Genomic DNA, 22,238 nt, shown 5'->3' with positions numbered 1-22,238 from the left:
AAAGCCTCTCATCAAGCGTCTTCTCAGAGCTTCCCAGGGAGAACCTGGGCGAGGGGCGTTTCCGAGGCCGCGGTCTGGGCTCTGGCCAATGATAGCCTAGGGGAGAGGCGTTTCCGGAACCGCCGCGCCAGCGCGTGGTGGCTTCTGGTTTTCGGTTGTTTCTTTGGCAGCTTGCCGTTTTATCGGTGTTGGAGGAGGAACCAAGTTGCCTGGCTGTGGATGGTGCCGGGAGGCTCACCGGGCCTGCGGGAACGGATGCAGGGAAGATTCGAGAGTCGGGGAGATTCCGTCTCCGTGCCCTGTGCACCCCTTGACTCCAGAGAATGTCCTGACTACCCAAGCCCGGATATCCTTGGCAGTAGGGGGGGCGACCTCGCGGGGATGTCTGCAAGGACCTCCTTTGGAGCCCGCCCGGGAGTCGTCGCCCTTGGCGTTGTGTCTGCTTTACAGAGCGGGGGACGGAGGCTCAAAGCCACGCGTTCCGAGGTCATGACCAGCTTGTGGCTGGACTACGGGCGTGATGAGTGAGCCGATCAACTAGTCACGGCTGAAGGATTCTTCCACCCGACCTGACTCGGAGTCCCAGTGTCCTGAGTCCCCGACTGAGCTACAGGCCTCGATGTTCTGGATGATGGAGCGTTCGCAGGTGGGGAGTCTTCATCCCAGAATTCGGTATGTTAAGATGTAGAGAGTACAGACAGAGGGATCTGCATGTGCAAAGATTCGGAGGTGAGACTGACCTGAGAACATTCAGGAAAATTCTCATTCTTCCACTGCATGAAGAGAGGAGTCCTGCCTCTATTCATTGGCTGAATGTGCTGGGAGTCGTAGAAATTTTTGAATAGAAGCGGGATATCCATCGTCTGGATTTAGGATTTTGAAAGTATCCCAATGAATACCAAGTAAACATACTGAGTGAACACACCGGTGGGAGAGGGGTTGTGGCCAGAGGTTGTGAGGATGCTACTGCAATATTCTTCCAGACAGTTATGATGATGGCCTGTCCAGGGTAGAAGTAGGAGAGGTGAGAGAAGTGATCAGATTTCGGTTAGATTTTCAAGATGAAGTTAATGGGATTTCCTGCTACATGTGACGAGTGAACGTAAGTGGTGGATAAAAGACCATCCCGAGTGTTTAGGAAGAATGAGATATTGTACATGGAGATGGGAGTTTGGCAAGAGGAGGATATTTTGGGGAAGATTAGCAGTTGGATTTTGTAGATGTGGACTTCTAAGTGGAAGTGACTACGTGCCATGGACACATAGGGAGTTTTGGTTTGGCCTCCGATCTCCAGGTTGCAGTTCACTGGTGGCCTGGACCAAGGAAGGGTCTGAGAATGGCATTTTGGAAGGAGAGTCTTAGGTTGTGGTTGCAGATAAGTGGCCCTGAGGTGAGTGTGGGGTGTCCAGGATAAGGACCAGTGGCCGGGTGGAGGAGATGGGTGCAGAAAAGGAGAAGCACTGTCCAAAGACCAATGGATCCGGGGAGAGGGCACATCCAGGAGGAGGGCCCACCCTTTCAGATATGAGAGGGTAAGCAGGCATGTCAGGGGACAAGGTTGGGAGACATAAAGCTAGGTGGCCGCAGGACAGAGACTGGGGTCCCAGGTCCCATGCCCAGTGCTTAGGTTGCATCCGTCTGCTCCCTGGCCTGCTATAGCAAGGCCCAGTGACTTTTAAGAAGGTCACATACTGCTTTCAGAAAAAGTGGGGCTCCTTCATGAGACACAGTAGGGCTGCTACCATGACATGGTGCTGTCCTCACCAGGTTAGGCCACTGTGTTCCCCATGGGATATGCGGCTGGTCCTGGTGCTGGCCCATGTCTTGATACATCTTCTCCCAGACTGCTGTATAAACAACTCCAGTATCTTTTAGGTCAAGGGTCAAAAGTATCACAACTTGCATAGCAGATCACATCCAGCTTGGTTATTATCTGGCCAAGTGACCCAGTCGAGGTGTGTTGCTTTTCTTTCTCCTCTGTCACACTTCCTCATTCCAGCAGGTTTTCTGCCAGCTGCCCCTTGTCAGCCCCTGTGATGGCACATGGACACAGACACGATCACTGATTGTGGGGACAATGCACCTTTCCCCTGAGATCTTTCCTGGTTGTTCATTTTGTGAGGTTCAGTTCTCCAGATGCATAAGTGATCCTTATCCACCTCAGTCTGTCATGGGTGAATCATGACAGACCTGGTGCTGGCCTCTCACAAGCCACTTGACCCCTCATAAGAATGACTGCCTGCACTACCATCAATGTGGTCACCCAAGGTGAACATGGCCAGGAGACCTGGACAGGGCAGCTTGAACCAGTCCATGACCAGAGAGGCCCATGGAAGACCAGTTCTGGTCAGTGCAAGACTGGTAGGGGAGGGCCTGTGGCAGCGGGCTTGTCTCTCACCTGGTACCTGGCCTGTGCCCTCTCTTACCCTGGTGCCAAAGTGAGTAGCCATGCCTCTTTTCTGTCATTCTGGAACTTCATTCTACTTTCCCTTGACTCATATTTCCTGGCTGATCCCTCTGTATCCTTTTCCTCTCAGCCTTTTGCCTTCTCCCCTTTTATGGTCAGATCCTCCACCATTGGCCTCCCCTTAACATGTTCTGAGCTGATACGTATCCTTAAGTAGTTCTTGAAAGGGTGCCTGGGTAGCTCAGTCAGTTGAATGTCCAACTCTTGATTTCAGCCCAGGTCATGATCCCAGGGTCATGGGATCAAGCCCCCATCTGGGTCCATGCTGAGTGTGGAGCCTGCTTGAGATATTCTCTCTCTCTCTCTCTCTCTCTCTCTCTCTCTCTCTCTCTCTCTCTCTGTCAAAAATTTTTTTAAGGAAAAAGAAAATTTATCTCTTCATGGGACTGCTTGCTTCCTCTAAGGAAGGTGGATATAATGTCAGTGGCTGGACCACCCTCACTGCATAGCACCTGCCTGTCACCAGACACTGAGGCCCTTTTGCAGAACTCACAGAGAACTGACACTGAAGAGACACCCAGTAAACACATGGTATATGGAGAGGTGTTCAATCAATAAAAAATACCAGAATGGGGGGCGCCTGGGTGGCTCAGTCGATGGAGCGGCCGACTACAGCTCAGGTCATGATCTCGCGGTTCATGGGTTCAAGCCCCTACGTCAGGCTCTGTGCTGACAGCTCAGAGCCTGGAGCCTGCTTCAGATTCTGTGTCTCCCTCTTTTTCTGCCCCGCTCCTACTCACACTCTGTCTCTCTCTCAAAAATAAGTAAAACATTAAAAAAAAATTTTTTTTAATTTTCAGAATGGGAAAAAAATCCCAAGTACATTGGGAAGATGGGAAGGCCTTCACCTTTGTCTCCATTCTGAGAAAGCAGAAGTACATTCATGTCTTCAAATGTCATGATTGTTGTAATGTGAGAAAGCCTCCAGCCAGAGCTCTATTCCTTTTGAGAATGAGAATGTTTGCCCCTTAGAAAACACTCATTAAGGCAGGGAGTGTGGCCCAGCCTTGAGCAAACTTTTGCATTTCCCCTTGCACCAAAGGAGTCAAGTGCCCAGAATGTGGGCATCTGCATTCAGAGCTCTATTCTTGTTAGCACCAAAAGATTCATGCCAGAGAACAGTTGTACAAATGCAGTAACCACCTGAAAGCTCTCAGGAAAATTGAACCTCTTTCACACAGTCCCCACTGGAGAAAGGCATAAGGAGTGCAGCTGGTGTTGGATAGCCTCCTTGCCCAGATTTAATCAAGTTTTGCAGCAGCAAGTTACTGCATTGTGAGTGTAGTGAGTAGGAGAGCAAAGCAGCTCCTGCTGGGTCCTGCATAGAAATATTCACACTGGAGAAAGCTCCTGTGTGTACAGCTGGTATGGGAGACTCAGCCACAGCTCCTGCCCACCAACCAGCACAAAACCTTCACTAATGAAAAGCCATTTTAGGAGCAGTGAATTTAGTAAAGTCTTCAGCTGCCCCCGCCCCCCCCTTTTTTTTTTTTAACATTTTCTTTTAAATGATGTTTTAAAAACTTCATTCAATATAAAAGAATTAACACCTGAAAAATACCGTATACAAATAGCCTTCAGCCACAAGTTGTACCTTGTATAGAAGTTATTTTTTTTTTAATTTTTAACGCTTATTTATTTCTGAGAGAGGGGAGGGGCAGAGAGAGAGGGAGACAGAGGATCCAAAGCAGACTCTGCGCTGTGAGCACAGAGCCTGATGTGGGGCTCGAGCCCACAACCATGAGATCATGACCTGAGCTGAAATCAAGAGTCGGCTGTTCAACCGACTGATCCACCTGGCGCCCCAGAACTTCTACCTGAAGAGATAACTCCACCAATGCCCTGTAGGGGCCCCTATAGGGGCCATACTGTACTTTGTGACCAGCTGTCACACCGCTGGGTGCTATGGAAAATGTCCTTCTCTGTTTGATGGTCATCTATTACTCAGTGTAAGCAGCCCCTGTTCCCTGCTTGCCCTCCTCTGGAGGGATGGTGGTGGCCCTGCACCCATTGAAGTGATGTCCTACTGCTCACCCATGACTGAGTTTGGCACGGACATGACTCTTACTCTGAGCAAGGGGCCTGATAAGATAGTTCCTGGAGGGCTTCTAGGGAAGTTTTCCCATTGTTTATGGACCTTGTGAAATCTGCCTTTGACATCCATGATGTCTTCATTGAGTTTCTCCAGGTACTCATAACATCGTTTATATGTGTTGCTATCATTACCCAGCTCTGGTACCATGACTTCAGACTGCTCTGCACCATTTGATACTGAATACATCACCAATTAATTCACCTTTGATATTGGAGTCCTGTTTATCGGGAGTGAATTGGAAACAGAACAGAGTTCTCAGACTGGTTATCAGGTTCCCTATAGCACCTGACAGGGCACAACAGTAAGGCATGGAGCATTTCTGACCAGATGTGACCCAATTTGCATTTCTACCCCATGTTCTCTGACAAAGAATGAAAGCCTCTGTGTTCTGAAGCTTCTCACCTGGAGTTCGCCTGGAAAAGCCAGTCAACAGTCTGGAAGAAGCAAGATAATGGTCTGTGTTTTAGGAAATGTCTCTTCCACCCAGCAGTGGTGAAAGGAAGCACTCTGAAGGCCAGACCCTGGTAATATATCATCCACTTGTGTTTGTACAAGGATGAATTGAGTACTGTAAATGGGTAAAGAATACTGAGTGTGAGGAAATAAGGTGTGGGGAGCCTGGTGAACTGTTTTGATGTCTGGGCCTTTGCAGGATTGAGGTGTGCAGGTGTTGGGGCGCCTGGGTGGCTCAGTCAGTTAAGTGTCTGACTTTGGCTTAGGTCATGATATTGCGGTTTGTGGGTTTGAGCCCTGTGTCAGGCTCTGTGCTGACAGCTCAGAGCCTGGAGCTTGCTTCGGATTCTGTGTCTCCTTCTCTCTCTGCCCCTCCCCTGCTCATGCTCTGTCTCTCTCTCTCAAAAATTGATAAACATTAAAAAAAAAAAGTGTGCAGGTGTAGATCTGTATATCTCCCACAGCTGTAGTCAACATATTTTTTATGCATTCCTATCATCTCTTAGTGGGCTGGATACTTTTGGTCATCACCATGTGGTCAGGAACTCCAGGACTATGAGAAAGAACAGCCCATAGCCTTTTTGTTAAATGGCTTTATTGAAGTATAATTTACATATTATAGAATACATCCATTATAATTGCATAATTAATGATTTCTAGTAAAATTATAGAGTTGTACAACCATTATTATCTCACCCCATTCCCATTGCCTCAAAATGTGCGGTTGGACACTTTTTTTTTTTTAATTTTTTTTTAACGTTTTATTTTTATTTTTGGGACAGAGACAGAGCATGAACAGGGGAGGGGCAGAGAGAGAGGGAGACACAGAATCGGAAACAGGCTCCAGGCTCTGAGCCGTCAGCACAGAGCCCGACGCGGGGCTCGAACTCACGGACCGTGAGATCATGACCTGAGCCGAAGTCGGACGCTTAACCGACCGAGCCACCCAGGCGCCCCTGGACACTTTTTTTTTTAAGTTTATTTGTTTAATTTGAGAGAGGGAGAGAGAGAGCATGAGCCGAGGAAGAGCAGAGAGAGAGAGAGTATCCCAAGCAGGCTCCATGCTGTCAGCATAGAACCCCATGTGGGGCTTGAACTCACAAATCCACGAGATCATGACTCGAGCCAAAATCAAGAGTAGGACACCTAACCAAGTGAGCCACGTAGGTACCCCTGGACACTTATATAGCCAAAACCACTCCCATCCTCAGCCCCTGGCAACCACTAATCCATGTTATATCTCTATACTTTTGCCTTTCCTGATATTTGGTATCAATGGAATCATATAATATATATCCCTTTGTGTGTCATTTCTATCACTTAGCATAATGTTGAGGGTTTTGTTTTTTGTTGTTTTTTGTTGTTTTTTGTTTGTTTGTTTGTTTGTTTTTGCTTTTTAAACTTTATTCTGGGGGTGCCTAACTGGCTTAGTGTGTTCTTGAGGTTTATTCATGTTATGTTATATATCAGTATTTTATTCCATTTTATTGCTGAATAATATTCCCTTGTATGGATATACCATATTTTATTTGTCATTAATTGATAGACAACAGTTCTTGGCCATTACAAATAATGCTGCTAGGCATATTCGCTTACAAGTCTTTCTGTAGATGTATGTTTTCTTGTTGCTTGGGTAGATTGTGTAGGGGCTGAGGGCAGGCTGCCCCAAGATGGGCCTCTTCAGCATAAAGATTATTTTGAGTTAGGGGCGCCTGGGTAGCTCAGTCACTTAAGCGTCCAACTTTTTATTTCTGCTTGGGTTGTGATCTCATAGTTGGGGAATTCAACTCCCGCATCGGGTTCTGCACTGGCAGCGCAGGGCCTGCTTGGGATTCTCTCTCAGCTTCTCTCTCTCTCTCTCTCAAAATAAATAAAATTTTTTTAAGTAATCAAAACCCAGCAGATGCAGGAAAAGCTCTCTGCCTTTCCCACAACTGTCTAATTTACATTGGAAGGAGAGCCTGTAATAGGAAGAGAGCAATTAACAGACACTTCCCTTTGCCTAAGGAATTTATCTGCCTCATAGAGCAAACTTGTGTTTCTAAACATCTTTCACCTTCTTGCTAAAAGCTTTCTCCTTTTCATATCCTTAGACCTCTGCCCCTCTCCTCAGCTCATGTGAGCTTCATGTGCCCCATTGTCTTTGAAATTTCATGTCTGTGGATTCCCTATATATGCATTCATTAAATATTATTTTCTCCTGTTAATCTGTCTCATGTCCATTTGGTTCTAAGTCCATTTAGAAGGATTATAGAGCAGAGGAAGGTCTTTCTGCCTGACAGTTTCTAGGAGTGGAACTGCTGAGTGAAGTTCACTTTAACTCTTTACTGCCAAATTTTTCCAAAGCGTCTCTACTATTTTATATTCCCACCAGCACTGTAGAACTGTTCCATTTTCTCCACCTTCCTGCCAATACTTGGTGTTGCCATACTAGCGTGAAGTGGTATCTCAATGGACTTTTTAAAATTGTGGTAAAATATACACAAAACTTCTATTTTTTTTTTTTCAACGTTTATTTATTTTTGGGACAGAGAGAGACAGAGCATGAACGGGGGAGGGGCAGAGAGAGAGGGAGACACAGAATCGGAAACAGGCTCCAGGCTCCGAGCCATCAGCCCAGAGCCTGACACGGGGCTCGAACTCACGGACCGCGAGATCGTGACCTGACTGAAGTCAGATGCTTAACCGACTGCGCCACCCAGGCGCCCCAAAACTTCTATTTTTTTTTTTAATTTTTTTTCAACGTTTTTTATTTATTTTTGGGACAGAGAGAGACAGAGCATGAACGGGGGAGGGGCAGAGAGAGGGGGAGACACAGAATCGGAAACAGGCTCCAGGCTCTGAGCCATCAACCCAGAGCCTGACGCGGGGCTCGAACTCACGGACCGCGAGATCGTGACCTGGCTGAAGTCGGACGCTTAACCGACTGCGCCACCCAGGCGCCCCTCAAAACTTCTATTTTTTAAGTGTTATTTATTTTGAGAGTGAGAGAAAGTGTGAGTGGGGGAGGGGCAGAGAGAGGAGAGAATCTCAAGCAGATTCTGCCCTATCAGTGTGGAGCCCAATTCGGGGCTCAAACCCACAAATCTCGAGATCATGACCTGAGCTGATGTTGGACACTTAACTGACTGAGCCACCCAGGTGCCCCTAAAACTTCTATTTTTAGGTGTATAGTCCAATGACATTAAGTAAACACACAGTTCTACAACTATCACTCCTAAACATCTCTACAACTTTTTCATTATTATAAACTGAAACAATGTGCCCATCAAATAATAGTCTCAAGGGGATTTTAATGTATATTCTCCTAATGAATAATGATGTCAGGCATCTTTTCTTGTGCTTATTAACTGTTTATCTTCTTTGATAAAATGTCTACTCAAATCTTTTTGCTCATTTTTACTTGGGTTGTCTTTTTTTTTTCTTTCATTTTTTTGATGGTTTATTCATTTTTCAGAGACAGAGAGACAGAGCATGAGCAGGGGAGGGGCAGAGAGAGAGGGAGACACAGAATCTGAAACAGGCTCCAGGCTCTGAGCTGTCAGCACAGAGCCCGACCTGGGGCCCAGACTCACGGACGGCAAGATCATGACCTGAGCTGAAGTTGGACTCTTAACCAACTGAGCCACCCAGGTGCCCCTACTTGGGTTGTCTTCTTATTGAGTTGTTCAAATTCTTTATATATTCTGTATTAAGACTCCATATATATGTAGAGGTATTTCATCTTGGCCTGTAGTTTGTTTTAATTTTTTTTTAATGTTTATTTATTTTTGAGAGAGAGAGAAAGACAGAACATGAGCAGGGGAGGGACAGAGAGAGAGAGGGAGACACAGAATCCAGAGCAGGCTCCAGGCTCTGAGCTATCAGCACAGAGCCTGACATGGGGCTCGAACTCATGAACCGCAAGATCATGACCTGAGCCAAAGTCAGACACTTAACCAACTGAGCCACCTAGGCGCCCCTTGTTTTAATTTTCATAATGACATCTTTTGAAGAGCAATATTTTATTTTTATTTATTTTTTAAATGTAAACTCTATGCCCAACGTGGGGCTTGAAGTCACAACCCTGACATCAAGAATAGCATACTCTACTGACTGAGCCAGCCAGGTGCCCCTTGAAAAGCAATATTTTACATTGTGATGAAGTCTAATTTGTTAGTTTTTCCTTTTATGTTTTGTCTTCTGGTTCATATCTAAAAAATTCTTTGCCTAACTCAGTCAAAATTTTTCTCCTATTAGCTTTATAGTTTTAGCTCTTATATTTCCATTTATGGTCCATTCTATGATAACTTTTTTTTTTATTTTTTTTAACGTTTATTTATTTTTTTTTCAACGTTTATTTATTTTTATTCTTTGGGACGGAGAGAGACAGAGCATGAACGGGGAGGGGCAGAGAGAGAGGGAGACACAGAATCGGAAACAGGCTCCAGGCTCCGAGCCATCAGCCCAGAGCCTGACACGGGGCTCGAACTCACAGACCGCGAGATCGTGACCTGGCTGAAGTCGGATGCTTAACCGACTGCGCCACCCAGGCGACCCTAACGTTTATTTATTTTTGAGACAGAGAGAGACAGAGCATGAACAGGGGAGAGGCAAAGAGAGAGGGAGACACAGAATCTGAAACAGGCTCCAGGCTCTGAGCAGTCAGCACAGAGCCCGACGCGGGGCTCGAACTCACGGACGGTGAGATCATGACCTGAGCCGAAGTCAGACGCTTAACCGACCAAGCCACCCAGGTGCCCCTATGATAACTTTTTTAACATTTATTTTGAGAGAGAGAGAAAAAAAAAAACTCAAGTGGGGGAGGAGCAGAAAGAGAGGAAGAGAGAGAATCCCAAGAAGGCTCCATGCTGTCAGCATGGAGCCCTACGTGGGGCTTGATCCCACACCTGTGAGATCATGACCTCAGTTGAAATCAAAAGACAGACACTTAACTGAGCAACCCAGGCACCCCTCATATGTCTTCTTTAATGAAGTGAGTGTTCAAGTCACTGACCATTTTTTTAAAAATTAGGTTGTCTTTTGTAAGTGTTCCTCATAGGTTCTAGATTCACATCCCTTGTTAGGATTTGTTTTGCAGATAGTTCTTCCAGTCTATGGCTTGCATTTTCATTTTTTTGAAGTGACCATTGAGAAGCAAAAGTTTGGGCGCCTGGATGGCTCAGTTGGTTTAAGCTTCTGACTTTGGCTCAAGTCATGATCTCACGGTCGTGGGTTTGAGCCCCATGTTGGGCTCTGTGCTGACAGCTTGGAGCCTGGAGCCTGCTTCAGATTCTGTGTCTCCCTGTCTCTGCCCCTCCCCTGCTCTCATTCTGTGTTTCTCTCTCTCTCAAAAATAAACATTTAAAAAAAAGAAAAGCAAAAGTTAAAAATTTTTATTAAGTCCAATTGATTTATCTTTTTCTTCTCATGCTTTTTGTTATACTTAAGAAATACACTAAATCTGAGGGCTGACCAGAACCTTTTAATACAAGGACTTTTGCCTATAGTTCTCGGGCATTCACTTTCGAATGTCCCCTTTCTGTAAAGAGAGCTTTCCTAGGATTCTTCCCTTCTGATCTTATCCTCTGATAAACTTTTGCCTGCTACTAAAAAAAAAGAAAAGAAAAGAAATCCACCAAATCCAAGATCACTATGTTTTCTTCTAGATTTTTTATTGTTATGAGTTTTATGCTTACATCTATGATCAATTTTGAGTTAACTTTTGCATATGACTTGAGGTAAGCTTACAGGTTTGTTGTTGTTACATATGGCAATTCAGTTGTTCTAGCACTATTGGTTGAAAAGATTACCTTTTTCCTATCCTATTGAATTGTCTTGGTCTGTTTTGGTACATGGAACCCTAAAATCCACTTGGTATCTGGTTTCAGGCACTGAGTGGATCTGGAGGCTCAAATGATGTCAGAAGGGCTGCTTCTGACCATCTCTCAATACTTCCTTCTTCTGTGGCTGGTTCAAAGGACAGCCTTCCTGTAGAGTTAAGATGAACATTAGTAGCCCAGTTCATAGGTGCTCAGAGCCATGAGGGCTTTGTGTTAGATGTTCCGGCACATGCACGTGCATGCACACACACAGCTCCACAGACACAGACGTGCATACGCACACACACACACACACACACACACACACACACACACACACAGTAGGCCAGCTGCCTTGCACAGAGCCCTGATGGGGAGAGCAAAAGTCAGATTCAGATTGGGACTACTTCACCAAATCAAGGACTCTTTGCCAAAATACTTTGTTTTACAAGACACACACCTAGGTGACCATTCGGAAAAGGGATTAAGTTCTGATGACAAATGTCTGTCCTATGTTGCTTGCAGGTGTGGGCTCCACATGGCTCAGCTGAACATTAACTCTAAGCCCAAGAAGCCCTTCCATGTTGGCAGGAGGCAGTTGTTACACCCAGGAGGGAGAGCCTGAGCAGACCAAGGACCCCTGGGTACTTCATCACGATGGGGAGACTTTGAGCTCCACGTAAATTGGTCCTCTGGGGAGATCAAACTCTCAGAACCAACAGGCCTTTGTTTGCTATGTTCTGGCACCACCAGGGAAATATTGAGTTTCCAATAAGTTGGCTGATGTACAGAGAGCCGTGGTGAGGAGACTAGAAGGCAGGTAAAAGACTTCATTCATGCATTGGGAGCACTGTTATGAGGTCTAACCATAGCTAAAACGTGGGTTCAAGGAGTTGAGCTCTTGATGACCCACGATCCCTTTGCTTGGAAGCCTGAGGCCTCAAGGTTCAAATGGGCTTTAGTTCCAACTCCAAGCCCCCATGTTAATAGAAGGCAATTATTGGGGCGCCTGGGTGACTCAGTCGGTTGTGTCTGACTCTTGATTTGGGCTCAGGTCATGATCTCTGCAGTTTGTGAGATTGAGCCCCACATTTGGCTGTGCGCTGACAGCACAGAGCCTGCTTGGGATTCTCTCCCACTCTCTCTGCCCCTCCCCTGCTTGCATATGCTCTGTCTCTCAAAATAAATAAAATAAAACTTAAACAAGAAAACAGAAGGCAATTATTATACCCAGAAGGTCCAGGAGTGCCATACCTTGGGATGTGGGAAGCACTTAGGCAGACCTGCCACATGCCTGGGACCCTGCCATCCCTCATATGGTCAGCTTCAGGGAACTGGAGGATCCTAAGTGGAGTGGCAACAGCAGTACCATTGCCCCTGCCACATGTTCTCAGGTAAACACTGCACCAAAAGCCTTCATGTTTTGGGATCCTGGGGCTCCAGACAGCCTGGTTCGTTTATTTTCTGACACTTGAAAGTATTGAACCAGGAGATATGCAGCCCATATATATCGGTTGCATATATACCTATAAGTTTTGTAAAGAAGCTTTCAACATTTATGAAATCAAAAGGCTTCACATAAACATATGGTTCCGTCACTCCTCTTGGAAAACCAGAAAATGGGGGCAAGCATATATTGATTCCATTATCTCTGACTCCTGTACCCGGGGACAGCCCTGCTTCAGTGGCAGCAAAAAATAGCAGATGATGAAGATCATGGACACTACACTCACCTGGAATATTGGCTGGGCTACAAAAATCCTGAACTACAAGATCTCCCTTTTCTCGGGCCCAGGGTTCCTACCTGTGCAGTAAGGGCCTTGAAGTGACCAGTGCAGGAAGGCTACAGGAATCCACACCACCATTTGCTCAGGCAGTGAGCAACATACCACTGTTATGTCCTTTGTTCTAGAGGATAAGATGAGAATATGCAGGACTTCCTAAGACCTGCAGAGCAGAGTCTCTCCTATGGCCAAAGTCACTGTCAACAAACTTGGCAGACAATCCAAATCAGGTTTTTTTCAATTGCTTTTTGTTTGTTTGTTTTCAAAGAGCTGTTGTTTCTCCATCTTTTGTGGTATAAATTCCACCATGGCTGATTGAACTCAACTAAATGTTGAGTTGAACACAACCAGTTCTTGTGAGTGGGTGTGATGTAGCCCAGGCATAGCACCAGCCATTATCTCCTCTGTTTGCCAGTGTCCCTGACCTCAAAACCAGTGTTTCTGTGCCCACTGAAACAGGTTCTACCTGCCTCCTGAAGATCTTACGTGCAGTGATACCTACCTACAGATTTTGGACATCAGGGGCCTTACTCCTGGACAGTAGCCCCTCAATTCTACTGGAGAATGTGGGACATTCCCAGGAACAAGGTACCCAACTCCTGCTGCCCAGGAAGTACTGGCGAATGTCCAAAGCTCTGGGTCTTACAGGTTGTCCTGGCATCCAGGACACAAGATTTGACCCAGAGACTTTCAGCCTGTCCCGGAAGCCCTTGGGCCTAGACTGCAATCTATTCCTTGCCATCCCACTGTTCAAGTTGAGGCCTCCCAAAAGACCTTCTCCCTTTTTATCCTGTTAGAGCCCAATTCATTCTCCATTTCCCACACACACAATGGATGGAGTCCCAGTATTAAAGATGGCTTCAATAGTAAGGCCTTTATTACCACACACTCTGGAGGCAGGCAGTTCCAGGGTTGGTTGATTTGGATACTGGACAATTCCATTGCAGGCACCATCTGTAGACTCAACAATGGCCACAATAAAAGGGAAGCTTCTTCTGCAAGTCCTCACACTCCAGGTCAGATCCTCCTGGGGAGAACAAGGTCAGGACTATGCCTGAACAACTAGAGACAGGGCAAAGATGGAAAATGAGGCCACCCCCAAAGAGCTTCCATCACTCATGTCTCCCTCCAGGGAATGAGAGAGCACAAGATCAGCCTTCCCTGAGTATGTTGACATGATAGTTACACACTGTGGGAAGATCTGCTGGCTGGCAGAAGTGAGATGGCATCTGGCAGTGATGTAATCTGGCAAAGCACCTGGACAGGTTAGAAAGTGTGGTGAAGCTCCTGAAAGCTTCCATGTATCTGGCAATCTCCTGGTAGGGGTATTAGGATATTCAAGTTTCAACTTTTGGCTTATGGCTTCTTTACAAAGGTTCCTTTCACAGAAGTTTTCTTTTTTTTTTTTTTTAATTTTTTTCAACGTTTATTTATTTTTGGGACAGAGAGAGACAGAGCATGAACGGGGTAGGGGCAGAGAGAGAGGGAGTCACAGAATCGGAAACAGGCTCCAGGCTCCGAGCCATCAGCCCAGAGCCCGATGCGGGGCTCGAACTCACGGACCGCGAGATCGTGACCTGGCTGAAGTCGGACGCTTAACCGACTGCGCCACCCAGGTGCCCCATCACAGAAGTTTTCTTAGGCGTGAATCCTTTTAAGGTGAGCAAGGTGAAAGCCCCAGCTAGTTAGTGGTTTTCCACATTTGCCACACTCCTAAGTGTTTTCTTTGGTGTGACCTTTCTGGTACTGAGTGAGGCTAGCGCTCTGGCTGAAGGCTTTCCTATGTCCACTGCACTCCAAAGGCTCTTTTCCAATATGACCCTTCTGGTGTTTAGAGAGGTTTGAGCTGTAGCGGAAAGCTTTTTCCGCATTTGTTACACTCGTAAGGCTTTTCTCCAGTGTGAACTCTCTGGTGCTGACTGAGGATGGAGCTTTCACTGAAAGCTTTCCCACACTGACTGCACTCATACGTCCTTTTTCCAGTGTGAACTTTCTGGTGTTTAACAAGGTTAGAGCTATAGCCGAAGGCTTTTCCACATTCACTACACTTATAAGGCCTTTCTCTAGTGTGAACCTTCTCGTGCTGAATGAAGGCAGAGCTTTGACTGAAGGCTTTCCCACATTCCAAACACTCATAAGGCTTTTCTCCAGTGTGAATTCGCTGGTGTGGAACAAGGTTGGAGGGGCAACTGAAGGCTTTCCCACATTGGTTGCATTTATAAGGTCTTTCTCCATTATGACTCCTTTGGTGCAGAATAAGTTTGGAGGTTTGCCAGAAAGCGTTTCCACATTCACTGCACTCAAAAGGCGTTTCTGTGTTGTGAACTTTCTGCTGCCGAACAAGATGAGAGCTGTTAATGAAGGCTTTCCCACATTCTTTGCACTCATAAGGCCTTTCCCCCGTGTGTATTTTCTCGTGCTCAACAAAATCGGCAACACAGCTAAAGACTCGCCGGCACTGTCTACACTCATAAGGTCTTTCTGTGTTGTGAACTTTCTGGTGCCGAAAAACATGGAAGCTGCGAGTGAAGGCCTTCCGCGCTAGCCACATCCATAAGGCCGTTCTCCAGTGTGAACTCTCTGGTGCTGAACAAGTGAGTGTTTCCGGTGAAGGCTTTCCCACATTCACTGCAACTGTAATGCATTTTTCCAGTATGAACTTTCTGATGTGTCCTCAGTTTTAAAAGCTGGCTGAAAGCCTTCCCACATTCCTTACACACATGGGATGTTTCTCCATTGTGGTTTTTTTTGTGATGAACAAAGGTTGAGTCCTCTTTAGGGGCATTTCTTGTTGGCCATCTGAAGGGTCTTTCTTTGGAGTGAGTTATCAGGTGGTCAAGGAGCATAAACGCCTTCAGAAAGGCTCCCCCACAGTTGCTGCACTTGAAGGGCTTCTGTGTGGCATGGACTGCCTGCTGCTGCTGGCAACTGGTGCTGGGTTAGAAGGCCTCCTTGCGTGCGGGGCTCCTGTTCAGCTTCCCCGTAGTGTGAGTGGTCTGATGCTGGAGGAGGTCCTGGCTGCATGTGAAGAGTTTTTCTTCACTGTGCTCCTTCTGGTGCTGGTGAGAGTTTGTACTGAGCCAGAAGCCTCTCCCACATGTCTCACATTTGTATGGCTTCTGCCTAGGGTGTATTGCCTGATGCTTAGCCAGGTATAATACGTCTTTCAAGACCAGGCCACACATGTCACAAGTGGGTGGAAGGCCACACATGTCCTTCTGGGTGGAAGGACCTGCCTTAGGCGTTCTGAACTGAAACACTCCTGAAACACACTGTTCAAGAGGGGCTTTTTCATTCCATACCAACAACCTGAAAGCAGAGAAATGCTGGTGAAGTGTATGTAGGCTTTGTTGGGAGGGGGCAGCCCCTTTACAGATGTGGATCTGACAAACTCAGGAATGAGTCTGTAGGATCAAGTCAGGATGAGGTAGAGCTTGTGGTACAGGACTGGGCCCAGGAGGGCCACCGAAGGTGAACACTCAACACATGAGAACACAGGGGTGGGGTTCAGGCTGGGAGGAGGGGCAGAGACCACAACTCCTCAGCTTTCATCAGGACCCAATACAGACAGGCTCCAGATCTCTAGGAAAAGGGGACACAGAGTGGTGAGCATAAGCCCAGGAAAATCCAGCTGCAACCAGGAATCTGGTGCTTAAAGTCTTTATGAGGATATGTGCACATCTCATAATACATTGACTGTGGGCTAATGTGGGACACCACCATAAAGGGGGGAGTGGAGGGGAACAAGGAAGACACAGAGCAGATCAGTGGAGTCATCCACCACCCAGGGTCCAGGGACAAAGTAGAAATGGCAAGAATGTGGTGTCTAAAATGAAGAAGGAAACTGGAATAAGGTAGGGCTACTGGCTCCGGCAACAAACACTAGTAGATACAGAGCAGGTGCCGAGTATACCCCAATGTAACCTTTGCTCCAGCTCCCACTCACTAGAGCCAGACCCCGTCCCGGCCTCTTTTGCAGTGTATGGAGATATGTCCACCCTGTCAGGCTCTCAGGGTTCTTTGCCCTGTTCCAGGTGAGCAACCACATAGGACTTGGAAGTTGCAAGTCCTGGGAAAAAGATAAGGTAGGTAAGTAGCTGGCCCAGCTAAGAGCAGCCCACCCTGAGAACGACCAAAGGGAGATCATGTCATCTTTGCAACTGGGAAGAAAACTCAATGTTACAAAATAAGTCTCTCAGGAGCATCTCACAGTGGTTCCCATGAGTAATAACCATGTCAACTGTCTATAGGCCATGACATGGCCAGGCTTCCGGAAATGTCTGATATTAAAAAAAAGGGAAGGGGTGCCTAGGTGACTCAGTCGGTTAAGCGTCTGACTTTGGCTCAGGTCATGATCTCACGGTCCATGAGTTTGGCCCCGTGTCGGGCTCTGTGCTGACAGCTTAGAGCCTGGAGCCCATTTCAGATTCTGTGTCTCCCTCTCTCTGCCCCTCCCCTGTTCATGCTCTGTCTCTCTCTGTCTCAAAAATAAATAAACGTTAAAAAATAATAATAAATAAATAAATAAATAAATAAATAAATAAATAAAATAAATAAATAAAAATTTTTTTATTTATTTTTTTTTTAATTTTTTTTTCAACGTTTTTATTTGTTTTTGGGACAGAGAGAGACAGAGCATGAACGGGGTAGGGGCAGAGAGAGAGGGAGACACAGAATCGGAAACAGGCTCCAGGCTCCGAGCCATCAGCCCAGAGCCTGACGCGGGGCTCGAACTCACGGACCGCGAGATCGTGACCTGGCTGAAGTCGGACGCTTAACCGACTGCGCCACCCAGGCGCCCCAAATAAAAATTTTTAAAAAAGGGAAGAAGGGGTGCCCGGGTGGCTCAGTTGGTTGAGTGTCTGACTCTTGATTTTGGTTCAGATCATTATCTCTCAGTTTGTGAGATCAAGTCCCATGTCAGGCTGTACACTGACAGTGTGGAGCCTTCTTGGGATTCTCTGTCTCCCTTTCTCTCTGCCCCTCCCTTGCATGCACACTCTCTCTCTCTTTCAAAAATAATTAAATAAACTTAAAAAAACAAAAAGAGGGAAGAACCTGGGCACAGAAGTGCCACTGATCGGGACAAACTTGGGCAGCCAGCCAGACCCTCAGTCCTGAGCCTTTCTCCAGAAAGCTTCAGAAACAGATATTGGGGCTCCTCAGAGAAAGGAGTAGGCTGTGCTCGTGACCCAGCTCCTCACACACAGCAGATAATCCAGAGGAAGAAGCAATACCCATGCTCAGCTGTGGGAAGACAGAGATGCTCCTGTTAGAAGGGGAAGGACAGAACCTAGAACAGGAAACTAGGAGGATGGGAGGGCCTTACCCAGTGAGGCCACAAGCGCCAAGTTCTCAAGCATTACATCGCAGTACAGATGTCTCTGAGCTTCATCAAGGATCTCCCACTCCTCCCAGGAGAAGTACATGGCCACATCCTCAAAGGTCCCCTAGCCCTGCCATGATGAGGAGGACAGCTAAGTCAACCAGACCAAAGGGCAGCAGAAAAACTAACAACAAAAACAAATACACAGACGAACCCATATAGGCCTAGGCCTGTGACCCCACATGCTGCCACCTTTCTGGTGTTTAGTCTCTGACCCCCAAATCACTCCTGCCAACACACTCCTAGGTCTCCTTCTCCCTAAGCTCCAATGCCATGGCTGCCACTGTCTCCTTGTATCCCACTGATTACGGTGTCCTCCTTCACACAGTAGGCAGGCAGATAAGTTGCCACAAGCTCTGGGCCTAGTATGTGGGGCCCCACTGCCTCCTACTAGGCAATTCCCCTGGGTTCCCAGATCCTGCCTCCCAGAACAACCAAACTGTGGCTCATCTCCCATAGGTCCCCGCTACCAGGACTCCCATTCCATGAACTCATACCCCCTCTGCATGTACACATCCATCTTTGTATCCCACATCTCCAGACCCCACCACCATCCCATGAGCCATTCATCCTCTCAGCCACACTACATATTACTCTGCAAATGGGTGTCCAGAACGTGCCTAACTTGGTAAAGTCAACCAGGATCGCATCCTGAGCCAGACTTCCAAAAGTTCCAACTTCCGGAGGTAGCACCCAGCCTTTCCTTCAGTTTCTACCTTTAACTCTCAGCTACCCAGAGTGGGCCACACAGATCTCTGGGACCTCCAAGTGTCTGCCTTTCTCCATGCTGTCCTCTCACCAACCACAGTATTCCTCTCTCCTCCTAATGCACATTCAAAGCCCAGCTCCACCACCTCCCACCCTAGGCCTGAAACATCCCCAGCTGACTGCCACTGAGCTAATCTGCCATCCTGAATGAAACCCCCAGGTCCCAAAGAGGGTGGCCAAGGAAGGTTGGTGAGCCCACAGAGAAGTGAATAAACATCAGCCCTGGTCCCACTATCATGCTACTTGCATCTCCAGTATGCCTCAGCCTCTGTCCCAGGGACCTTGGTCACTATTTGGACCCTCCTCTCCCACACACACCTTCCCTCATGGCTGTTCCTCCCTTCGTCTGACTTTGTGACATCCACCAACCCTGCCCAGGTACCCAGGCCAGCCACCCAGTCCTCAGCTGCCCCAGTAGGACATCCTTCACCATAAGCTAAAGATGCCCCCTCCCAAATCTGAAACAGCTCCACCTTAGTTCACAGGCTGACTGTTGACTGGATGTCTCCAAGCTGAATTCCTCGGCATAACTTAGACCTGCATGTCCAGCTGCCCCTTCAGTACCTCCACCTGGAAGTCTGCAAGGCATTGCCAAGGTCAAAATCTGCCTCTTGATCTTCCCTGAAACCTGCTTCGCCCAGCAACCTCCCCATCTCAGTCGATGCCCTTCAATTCCATCTTCTCATAGCTGAGGCCAAACTCCATGGTGATATCCCTGGATATCCACATCATAAAATCTGGCTGACTTGAAAGATCCAAATCCAGCCACTTCTCCCAACTCCAGTCACCACTCAAGCCAAGACACCATCACTCACCTGATCCAGTAAAGGTGCATCCTTATGGGCCTCCCTTTCTGCCTCCTCACCTTCACTCCCTACCCCACGTCTGTTTTTCACTCTGCAGCCAAAGGGAGCCTATGAACACCTGAGTCATATCACCTTCCTCCTCTACTCCAAACCTTCCATGACTCACACCACCCTCAGATTACAGACCAAGCTGCTCAGGCTACCGTGTCAGGCCTGAGTCTTGTCCACCAGACACGAAGGAAACCTTTCACATCCTGGTCCCTAACCCTGAGACAGCTTTCCACACCTTGTCCCATTGGATTCCAGAATTATGAAACTTTCCACATAACCCCTGGCCAGGACTCAGGACCTCGGGCTTGGGGTAATCCTAGGGTCCTAGCAGCAAAGGAAGAAAGGCGAAGGCGGAGGAGAAGAGTCCAAGGACCCCCCACTCCCCTCGATCGTGGGCCCGTACTATGCGGATGCTGGTCCGGGTCCCCCAGCGCCGCCGCTGCCGCCATTGGACCCGGGCAGGCCCTGAGAGGTTGGCCGATCCCCACACCTCCACTGGGCCAGGTGCCCGCACGCCGCCCGTCGCAATCGGAGCCTCAGAGGGGACGAAACGCGGCAGCCGATCCCATCTTCCTTACTGTCTTCCACGCTGGGTCCCGAGGAGGCGCCTGGAAAGCAGCCCCCGCCCAGAGCTCAGGTCCCCAAGGGCGCTATATAACGACCTGTCAAGAGCAAAATGAACGCCCACAACCGAGGCGCCGGAAGTCCCGTGAGCCGCAGGAAGTCGCTCTTCTTCTGTGATTGGCCCATAGCTCGCCGCCATTCCCCTTGGCCTTCTGGTTAGTGTAGTTTCAGCCTCGCATTGGCCTGGAGTGGGGCGCGGACAAATTCTCCGTGGGCAACGCCCAAGTGGCAGCGGAGGGGCACTGGAAAATGGAATCCGAGATTAAGAATGGTAATGGTGTGTCATAGTTTCCTCTTAAAGAGGTCATTCTCGATTTCCTCCCTCAGAGATGTCCCGCCCGTGACCTGCATTCTGAACATGGAGGGACCAGCACTGTGAAGGGGCCCCTGGGAACACCTCTTCTGCATTTTCTGAGGATGTAAAATGAAGATAATACCTCCTTCATGGAGAGTTTTAGTAACATTAAATGTGTCTTTAATTCAGTGGTCCCCAGATCAGTAGCATCAGCATCACTGGGGAACTTGCTAGAAATGAAAGTTCTTGTCCCTTCTCCAAACCCTCATCAGAAATTCTGGGACAAGCCTAAACATTCTGTGCTTTGACAATCCCTCTTGGGTATCCTCACCCAGAATAAGCTCTAACTCAAAATCCAGTGGTGAAAGTTGGAAAATACTACAACTTTCCTCATGAGAAGTGACATGAAAAGTGCTTAGCACAGGGCCAGGTACATGGTGCTGTGACACTTAGTAAAGGGAAACCTCACTAAAATGGAGTGCAAGGGAAAGCTCTCACTTGGTACCACTGGAAGTCAAGAATTGCCGACAGAAGAATCTTCAACAGGAAAGAATCATCAATTCCAGGCCCCAACAAGTAAAGATGTACATTGGATCTCCTAGTAGAAATCAACTGCCCCTGCAACTCAACCAATGAGAAACTGTCATCACCCTGAATTCTTTTCTCCAATGGACTTTCTTTCAAAACAGCCCCTCCCACCTTCCTCCTTCCTCTTATAGAATAACATTCCACTCCTTTGTTAGACTTGCCTAATGTTTTGCTGTAGCTTGCATGTTCAGAATTGCAATTCTCTGCTAATCCCAAATAAACCCATTTTTGCTGGCAAAGTAACTGTTTTATTTATTTATTTGTAAGTAACTTTTGTGTTGTTTTTGTTTTTGTTTTAATTTTTTTTTCAACGTTTATTTATTTTTGGGACAGAGAGAGACAGAGCATGAACGGGGGAGGGGCAGAGAGAGAGGGAGACACAGAATCGGAAACAGGCTCCAGGCTCTGAGCCATCAGCCCAGAGCCTGACGCGGGGCTCGATCTCCCGGACCGCGAGATCGTGACCTGGCTGAAGTCGGACGCTTAACCGACTGCGCCACCCAGGCGCCCCAAGTAACTTTGGTTTTTAAGATTGACGCTACTAAATAAATGAGAGAGCTATTGTTGTTCTTATCATCATCATCATCATCATCCCAAGGCTTTCATAGCACTGCCAGGGGAAGGCAAATTGGAGATGCTTCTCAAGAGAATCGTTGTTGACATCTGTCAAAATATAAAATGCACTCTTCCTTGATTTAGCAAATAGCCATATAGGCAATGTTCAAAAAATTTTTAAGTATGGGGCGCCTGGGTGGCGCAGTCGGTTAAGCGTCCGACTTCAGCCAGGTCACGATCTCGCGGTCCGTGAGTTCCAGCCCCGCGTCAGGCTCTGGGCTGATGGCTCGGAGCCTGGAGCCTGTTTCCGATTCTGTGTCTCCCTCTCTCTCTCTGCCCCTCCCCCGTTCATGCTCTGTCTCTCTCTGTCCCAAAAATAAATAAACGTTGAAAAAAAAATTTTAAGTGTGTTCATGTATTGTGGTAGGCAGAATATACTGACCCCAAAGATGTACAGGTCTTAATTTCCAGAACATGTAAATATGTTATATTACATGCCAAAGGGGAACTTAAATGGTATATGGAATTAAGATTAATAATCAGCTGACCTTTGGGACACCTGGGT

The 22,238-nt window shown here is 47.4% G+C and overlaps 1 protein-coding gene and 2 long non-coding RNA genes across 4 annotated transcripts; 1 reads left to right on the top strand and 2 right to left on the bottom strand.

The window, feature by feature from the left end:
- Positions 1–27: 27 nt before the first annotated feature.
- LOC109494580 lies at positions 28–21,357 on the top strand. 2 transcript variants are annotated; one of them, XR_006590230.1, is made up of 2 exons: positions 28–672; positions 19,233–21,357. It is a non-coding gene; the product is annotated as an uncharacterized LOC109494580 (long non-coding RNA). The 2 variants fall into 2 exon arrangements; XR_006590231.1 differs by lacking the exon at positions 28–672 and adding an exon at positions 3,166–5,086.
- On the bottom strand, positions 14,103–15,351 carry LOC101089225 (zinc finger protein 569-like). Its single transcript, XM_019818484.3, is given in 2 exon segments — positions 14,103–14,463; positions 14,465–15,351. Coding segments are annotated over 2 exon segments (837 nt in total). The 5' UTR covers positions 15,152–15,351; the 3' UTR covers positions 14,103–14,313.
- Positions 15,400–20,151, bottom strand: LOC111558087. Its single transcript, XR_006590215.1, has 3 exons — positions 20,015–20,151; positions 17,930–18,056; positions 15,400–15,909 (listed from the first exon to the last, which is right to left on the bottom strand). It is a non-coding gene; the product is annotated as an uncharacterized LOC111558087 (long non-coding RNA).
- Positions 21,358–22,238: the final 881 nt, after the last annotated feature.

The sequence above is a fragment of the Felis catus genome, chromosome E2 (assembly GCF_018350175.1).
Source record: "Felis catus isolate Fca126 chromosome E2, F.catus_Fca126_mat1.0, whole genome shotgun sequence".
Classification (NCBI taxonomy): Eukaryota; Metazoa; Chordata; class Mammalia; order Carnivora; family Felidae; genus Felis; species Felis catus.
The sequence above is the reverse complement of the archived record's forward strand: the minus strand, read 5'-3'. Positions and strand labels throughout refer to the sequence as shown.